General features: G+C 40.1%; 1 protein-coding gene across 1 annotated transcript; it reads right to left on the bottom strand.

Moving 5' to 3' along the window:
- Nucleotides 1–2,790: 2,790 nt before the first annotated feature.
- Nucleotides 2,791–7,582, bottom strand: LOC112225190 (T-box brain protein 1-like). The gene is made up of 6 exons (XM_024388905.2): nt 6,652–7,582; nt 6,200–6,354; nt 5,818–5,939; nt 5,334–5,492; nt 5,109–5,170; nt 2,791–4,485 (listed from the first exon to the last, which is right to left on the bottom strand). The coding sequence occupies exons 1-6, from the start codon at nt 7,332–7,334 to the stop codon at nt 3,648–3,650; spliced, it is 2,019 nt and encodes a 672-aa protein (XP_024244673.1). The 5' UTR covers nt 7,335–7,582; the 3' UTR covers nt 2,791–3,647.
- Nucleotides 7,583–8,105: the final 523 nt, after the last annotated feature.

The following is an 8,105-nucleotide window of genomic DNA, read 5'->3' as shown; positions in this document are numbered from 1 at the left end:
CAGTTGCAAACCGTAGTCTGGCTTTTTTATGACGGTTTTGGAGCAGTGGCTTCTTCCTTGCTGCGTGGCCTTTCAGGTTATGTCGATATAAGACTTGTTTTACTGTGGATACAGATACTTTTGTACCTGTTTCCTCCAGCATCTTCACAAGGTCCTTTGCTGTTGTTCTGGGATTGATTTGCACTTTTCGCACCAAAGTAAGTTTATTTCTAGGAGACAGATCGCGTGAAATATGCCATGAAATAAGCCATGAAATAATTTTCTATATTTTTCGAAGCTGTTTCAAGACACATACAACTTAGTTTATGTAAACGTCTAACTCACTGGAATTGTGAACTAATCTGTCTGTAAACAATTGTTGGAAAAATTACTTGTGTCATGCACAAAGTGAATGTCCTAACTGACTTGCCAAAACTATAGTTTGTTAACAAGAAATTTGTGGAGAGGTGAAAAACTAGTTTTAAAGACTCCAACCTAAGTGTATGTAAACTTACGACTTCAACTGTATATAGTCTGGACACACCTACTCATTCAAGGGGTTTTCTTTAGTTGCACTATTTTCTACATTGTAGTATTATAGCGAAGACATCAAAACTATGAAATAACACATATGGAAACATGTAGTAACCAAAAATGTTAAGCAAATCAAAATAGATTTTAGATTCTTCAAAGTAGCCAAACTTTTCCTTGATGACAGCTTTGCACACTCTTGGTATTCTCTCAACCAACTTCACCTGGAATACTTTTCCAACAGTCTTGAAGTATTTCCCACATATGCTGAGCACTTTTCCTTCACCCTGCGGTCCAACTGATTCCATTTCATCTCAATTGGGTTGAAGTTGGGTGATTGTGGAGGCCAGGTCATCTGATGCAGCACTCCATCACTCTCCTTCTTGGTCAAATAGCCCTTACACAGCCTGAAGGCGTGTTGGGTCAATGTCCTGTTGAAAAACAAATGATAGTCCCACTAACCGCAAACTCCTCTGAAGAGTTGATGATGAGATGTGTCTGTTACTTGAAATCTTTGAAGCATTTATTTGGGCTGCAATTTCTGAGGTAAAGTTAACTCTAATTAACTTTTCCTCAGCAGCAGAGGTAACTCTGGGTCTTCCTTTCCTGTGGCGGTCCTCATGAGAGCCAGTTTCATCATTGTGCTTGATGGTTTTTGCAACTGCACTTGAAGAAACTTTCAAAGTTCTTGACATTTTCCGGATTGACTGATCTTTGTGTCTTGAAGTAATTATGGACTGTCAAAAGGTGGCTACATTGAAGAATCTCAAATATAAAATATATTTTGATTTGTTTAACACTTTTTTGGTTACTTTATGATTCCATGTGTTACAGTGGGGCAAAAAAGTATTTAGTCAGCCACCAATTGTGCAAGTTCTCCCACTTAAAAAGATGAGAGAGGCCTGTAATTTTCATCATAGGTACACTTCAACTATGACAGACAAAATGAGAAAAAGTCCTGAAAATCACATTGTAGGAATTTTAATGAATTTATTTGCAAATTATGGTGGAAAATAACTATTTGGTCACCTACAAACAAGCAGGATTTCTGGCTCTCACAGACCTGTAACTTCTTCTTTAAGAGGCTCCTCTGTCCTCCACTCGTTACCTGTGTTAATGGCACCTGTTTGAACTTGTTATCAGTATAAGGGACACCTGTCCACAACCTCAAACAGTCACACTCCAAACTCCACTATGGCCAAGACCAAAGAGCTGTCAAAGGACACCAGAAAAAAAAATTGTAGACCTGCACCAGGCTGGGAAGACTGAATCTGCAATAGGTAAGCAGCTTGGTTTGAAGAAATCAACTGTGGGAGCAATTATTAGGAAATGGAAGACATACAAGACCACTGATAATCTCTCTCGATCTGGGGCTCCATGCAAGATCTAACCCTGTGTGATCAAAATGATCACAAGAACAGTGAGCAAAAATCCCAGAACCACACGGGGGGACCATGTGAATGACCTGCAGAGAGCTGGGGCCAAAGTAACAAAGCCTACCATCAGTAACACACTATGCCGCCAGGGACTCAAATCCTGCAGTGCCAGACGTGCCCCCCTGCTTAAGCCAGTACATGTCCAGGCCCGTCTGAAGTTTGCTAGAGAGCATTTGGATGATCCAGAAGAAGATTGGGAGAATGTCATATGGTCAGATGAAACCAAAATATAACTTTTTGGTAAAAACTCAACTCGTCGTGTTTGGAGGACAAAGAATGCTGAGTTGCATCCAAAGAACACCATACCTACTGTGAAGCATGGGGGTGGAAACATCACGCTTTGGGGCTGTTTTTCTGCAAAGGGACCAGGACGACTGATCCTGGTTAAATTCATAAAAAATCCTACAATGTGATTTTCTGGATTTTTTTCCCTCATTTTGTCTGTCATAGTTGAAGTGTACCTATGATGAAAATTACAGGCCTCTCTCATCTTTTTAAGTGGGAGAACTTGCACAATTGGTGGCTGACTAAATACTTTTTTGCCCCACTGTATATACATTTGAGTTAAAAATACAATGAACAAAACATAGATCACATATAGCCTCTCTCTCATATGCATGCTTACCTTGCATTTCCGCATAATTTTGCACCTTTTGGGAAAGTGGTCCAGGCCCTCCACTACCCTCTGTATGAGCCTCGTTAGGCTATGGTCCCTGCTGTTTTATGCCGGTGACCTGTAGGCCAATCAATATGAACTTGAGCCACACAAATTCATTATTTCATCATTGGTACATGCATAGGCTAGTTTGGATTTAGAAAGATGATAGCTTCTTGCTCCAGGTAATTAGCTTTTATATCGTTTATTGCAATGAAGCACATTACAGCAGATACAGAAGCTTCCACATAAAACACAAGCTATAAAAAAAAAAGATGGATGGTCAGAGAAAGACTTGAAAATTACATGTTTTTTCTCTTAGTAATGTAGTAAAAATTACACTATATTAACATGTATAACGTTTATTACCACACCTATAATGAATGTCTGTCTTATTTTGAGTTTGATCAAATGGCTGTCCTCAAATGTCTAACATCTGATTGTTTTCTACGGACACTGTGATTGAACATTATGGGCAAAGAGTACTACAATGGGAACAAAAATAATTAGGCTACATGTACTCAGATCTCACTCTGTTACACAACGAAATAGCCATCATAGACTCTCTCTCCATCGTTTAAAAAAAATCACATTGTATGAGATCACTTGACTATATCATAGGCCTACGATGTGCGTTTTTAAAACACAACTAACAACGATTTCTATTCTTCAGAATCTTACAAATCAATTCAATAGTTTACAATCATTTCACAATATCACAAAATGGTTAAATAGCTTATTATGTACATCATTTTCATAATTACAATAGACAATAGCTGTTGATTAAAACTAGTTTAAATTAAATAAATAGGCATGTAGGCCTTCAGCTATTAGATAGCAAACTAATCATGTTAAATGTAAACGTCGCCTAAATTTTCCCAGTAGGCCTATGCGCTACAAGCCGACATTTTTTTAATCCTTCGTCAATATTGGTCCAAGACAGGGTGTGCATTACAACTGATCGGCCTATCAGTTGGATATTATCAGTTGCATATAAAGATAGATTAATCTAAATAGAACACATTTTCCCCCCGTTTTGTGGTTGTCTAACTGTGTGGATAGAAACTATAGTAACCAATGTCCTTAACGCAATTTTTCTCACACTCTCTTGGAGGCAAGATCTCAGATTTCAACGGGGACACTGTTTCCGAAACCGGTGTGGCAGACGGTGAAATTCTTCTCCGTTTAGCTTGCTCAAAGATACCAGAATCACTTGAATCAATCGACTTGATTGAAGACGGCGTCTCTATCCAGCTGGATTCGGATAAGTCTTTTGATTTTGCCTCGTTAGACCCTCTGATGGGTGACCTTTCTGTTGGGATGGTGTCCGCGTTATCAACCAGGTAGTTGGACGTGCCTGTTCTGCCAACAGAATTTGTTGGCCAGCAAGAGAGCACAGAGCTAGACTTACTGCAGTACTGGGGTGGTGTGTGTGTGCCCCAGCCGGAAGGGTCGGCATAGTAACCTAGAGGTCTGTTTGAGCACCCTGTAGTGGGCAGTGGAAGTGTCTTTACTCCAGCTGCTGCATAGGACAGCAGGGTGGCCGCGTTACCGGCAAAATCAGCAGCCGCGGCAGCATCGTACGGCGAGGCGGCAAAGTCCAGTCGGTTATTGGCAGGGTTGACAAACCATCGCTGCGGGGATGCAACTGTGGGCTCTTCGGTTTGTTGCGGAGATAGCAAGCTGTTACTAAGTGGGACGCTGCGGTCCGTGCCAGGTCCAGTCCCTACGCCAGGGTGAAAGCGAGATTTGGCATAACTGCTGACAAATTGGTCCTGTAGGAAAGAACCAGCCATGGCATATCTCGCACCAGGCATGATCTGAGAGCGAGGCGAGTCACCCGGTGATGGTGTTAACCGGTCAATGTCGCAACCTGTGTAGACACTGAAAAGACGAGGAAGAAACAGACAAACAAATTATGAATCACCATGGGCTAATGTTGTCACTGCCAATGTGATGTGCAAGAATGGAACAAACTTTGTTCATGACTCATTTGATAAAAATGCTGAATAAACTATGTTTTTGGAGAGGGAACATCAGCAAATAAATGTAAATAAATGTCGTGATAAAATTGTCACCATTTTATAATGTGGTAATTACATTGGATTGTATAAAGGCCTACTCCAAAATATAATGCTTACCCACTGGGTACAGACGTCAATTAAACTTCAAGTCCACGTTGGTACAACGTAATTTCGATGAAATACATGGAAACAACGTTGATTGGACGAGTGTGTGCCTAGTGGGTATGATCAAATGTGTCCCCATTGACATTCAAGAACATTTTAAATTTGATCAACGAGGACACAAAATGTTTTCCTGACAGTTAAATGTATTTACATTTCAATTGAACACGAGCAAAAAAAATATGAGGTAGCCTATGCTACACTTCATGTACATAAACTCTATAATTTGTATTGCCTCGGAGAGAAGAGGAACCAAACGAAACAAACTGTTTCATAATGAGAAGGGATCAAGAACGAATAATGAATGGCAAATAGTCTTACGTGTCATAGTTGTCCCGAAATCCTTTAGCAAATGGATTGTGGTCGATTTTTAGCTGGGTAATCTGCACACAAAAACAAGTATGAAGATTTTAGGAATAGGTGCATGTAGTTGTTTATTCCTAATTACGTTGCAAATCCGAATATGCCAAACGAATTGTGTCTTTCGATAGGCAACAATACTAGAATACTTAACGAATGGAATTATCATCAATCATATTTTCTTACATCGGTATTCTGGTAAGCTGTGACTGCGATGAACTGTGTTTCTGGGAAGGTGAACGTCTGTACTCTTCCAGGTTGGCTGGAGTCCTCGGTTCCGTCTTCGTTGACTTCCACCACATGGAGCCTGGGCTGGTACTTGTGAAGCGATTGTAGAACCACCATCTGGAGGTAGACAAGTAAGGAAGAGATTCCATGACCACTGTCAATTTCGACCTACATTTGGAGCCAATAAGCCATGATGTAGGCTAAATGACCCAAACTGAAGACATGGTATGGCTTTCGTTTTTTATGACATTTTATGAAAACTATTATTTGGACTTTTGATGGTGATGTATCATTGGAGAAAGACCTAATAAATATTGTGTAATAACTACATAAGTTGCGCGCAACAAACTCTCTCCATGCACACCGCTCAATAGTTAATTCAGCATCTTTGAAAGTCTCTGATCATTTTATTTTACGTTTATAAAACAAGGTCGTAGCTGACCTGTCCGGTGTTGTTTGAGCCTCCTTTATTGTTCGTTAATTTCAGCTTCCCAAATGAGATTTCTTGGCGCATCCAGTGCGCACCGGTGTTTGGAGAGTCAGGGTGCATGTACACCCTGTTTCCTGTGGAAAACAAAGAAATGACATAGCCTACATTGAAATGCGTTGTTTTTACAAAATATCATACACATCACAATATTGATTTTCAATACATTAATTCGATTATATCATTTTGTGATTGTATTAGCCTAATGTTGCGTGTTAGCTTGGAACGGCTGAATCAATTTAAGATGATTCTTCTTTTTATAATATGAACTACTCTTAATTATCAACCATTATCATCACTGTATTATTCACAGAGATGTAGAGGAACGTAGGCCTACCTGTGACATTGGTGTCCGCTTTGCCACATGGTACCCACTTGCCACCTTGGAATCGCCAGTGATTTGGATCAGCAAGAATAACATCCACAAATATGTTGTAGTGCGCCGTCGGATCCAGACCAGAAATGTTGAAACTCAAAAAGGGGAACATTCGTCTGCAGGTAATAATTAAAAATATGTAAAAAATATTTGGTCAAGATCGGTGTAAATGTCCTGCATAATAGACCCTGTCCAACATTTGGTGATTTACCCAATTTGAAAGTATTACTGAAACAATTCAAGAAAATATAGTCAGTTAATTTTTTAAATTTGTAATTTATAATAAAGGCAATATATTGAACGAATTACAATTGCAATGCCATTCCTTATTTAAAACAAATCGGACGCATGCGTATTACTTCACAAGCTATACCAAACTTGTGATTAAAATGAATGTAGCTGAGAATACCTACCGTCCTTGTTTGGTGATTATCATCTCTGTTTGATGTCTGTGAAACTTCAGCCACAGGGCCCTGTTGCACAGATACACCTGCGCTTTCCCAGGCAGCAGCCCAGCTTGCGCGGAGGAAAACTGGTAGAACGCCCCTCCTTGATAAGTGTGTCCATACTGTTGTGCGTATGGGTAACCCGCGGTTGGGTAGCCTTGCGGAGAGCTGTTGGTCAGAAGACTATTGTACGCTCCATTAGTGATGACTGGATGGTGGGCCAAATAACGACTCGGACTCCCGATAGAAAAAGCCGGGTGCGCTGGTCCATGTTGACTCGGATAGGGGAACATAGTACTTGGAGTTGCTGAGACTGACTGTGGTTGGCTAGATTGCGAAAGGGTATACCTTTCTCCTGTAGATCCATCGAAATTATGACGAATTTCAGAGACTCCGTGGAGATCAGGAGAGAGTTTACCTCTCTGGACGTCCCCTGATGCGTCCTTGGAGTCGGGGAAATTGTCAGCCTCTGACTGGTTCGTCATCCCCCTGGAATTTTTTTTCAGAGTTGAACTTCTCTCCAGGTTGTCACTAGCAGATATAATAGGATGGTCCTGCAAGGATAGCTCAGATCCATCGGAGCTTGGGTAGCCACTGCCCACATTCAGACATTTCTTGGAGAGCCCACTAGTGCAATTCTCGAGCTGCATAGCTCTCAACACTATTAACGCAAACTATATGGAATCGCAAGCTTTTGTTCACTCCTAAGACACGCAAAAAAATCGCCTTCCTATGTTTTCAGTCACCTTGAGTAAGAGCAAATGAGCCAATTGACACTATCCTGCAATCAGGAAGGTTTTGCTATTCATCACTCTTCATGCATTGCTAATGAAACAACTATTGCTATTGGTTAGCTCAAGACAATAATTTAATTAGACAGCTCTTAATTAGGATAATCATGAGGGCTTTGCCCATAAACCCAATTTGCTTTCAGAGACAATCAGCCAGTCCCTATTTGATAACATTTTACTTTATGTGATGTATTTGTGTAGATATCACACCAATGTTAATTGTTTATTATCTTAATGATGCATTGCCACATGCTCATATAAATATCAACAAAAATAGGCCGGAATCATAGTTACGTTTTTCCCCTGTATATTTCGACATTATTATGGGAAATATGCGTTATTTACCTATTCATCTGGTAAGAGTGGCAAAGCATGTCTACCGGAGAAACAAAAATATATTATGAACATACCAAAAGTGACAAGCAATGACAGGCAGTGCACTTCATGCTTTAAAATGTTTGTGATAGCGTGAAATGATGCCGTTCCTCTGAAATGTGTTTGAGTCTCAAGGCAGGTAAATATTTCATTATACTGGTCCAAAGTTATGAATCAGAGCACTCATAACAATGAGTGAGTGAGTGCAATGAGACATAAAATAAAAAACACCATCAAAATCAGCAAGAATTGGGA

The sequence above is a fragment of the Oncorhynchus tshawytscha genome, linkage group LG26 (genome assembly GCF_018296145.1).
Source record: "Oncorhynchus tshawytscha isolate Ot180627B linkage group LG26, Otsh_v2.0, whole genome shotgun sequence".
In the NCBI taxonomy this organism is placed as follows: Eukaryota; Metazoa; Chordata; class Actinopteri; order Salmoniformes; family Salmonidae; genus Oncorhynchus; species Oncorhynchus tshawytscha.
This window is presented reverse-complemented; position numbering and strand designations above follow the sequence as displayed.

Coding starts and splice junctions, on each gene's coding strand:
- LOC112225190 (XM_024388905.2), bottom strand. CDS start 7,334: ATGCAGCTCGAGAATTGCACTAGTGGGCTCTCCAAGAAATGTCTGAAT. Junction 5,940..6,199: donor AGCGGACACCAATGTCACAG/GTAGGCCTACGT, acceptor TGTTTTCCACAG/GAAACAGGGTGTACATGCAC. Junction 5,171..5,333: donor CAGCTTACCAGAATACCGAT/GTAAGAAAATAT, acceptor TTTTGTGTGCAG/ATTACCCAGCTAAAAATCGA.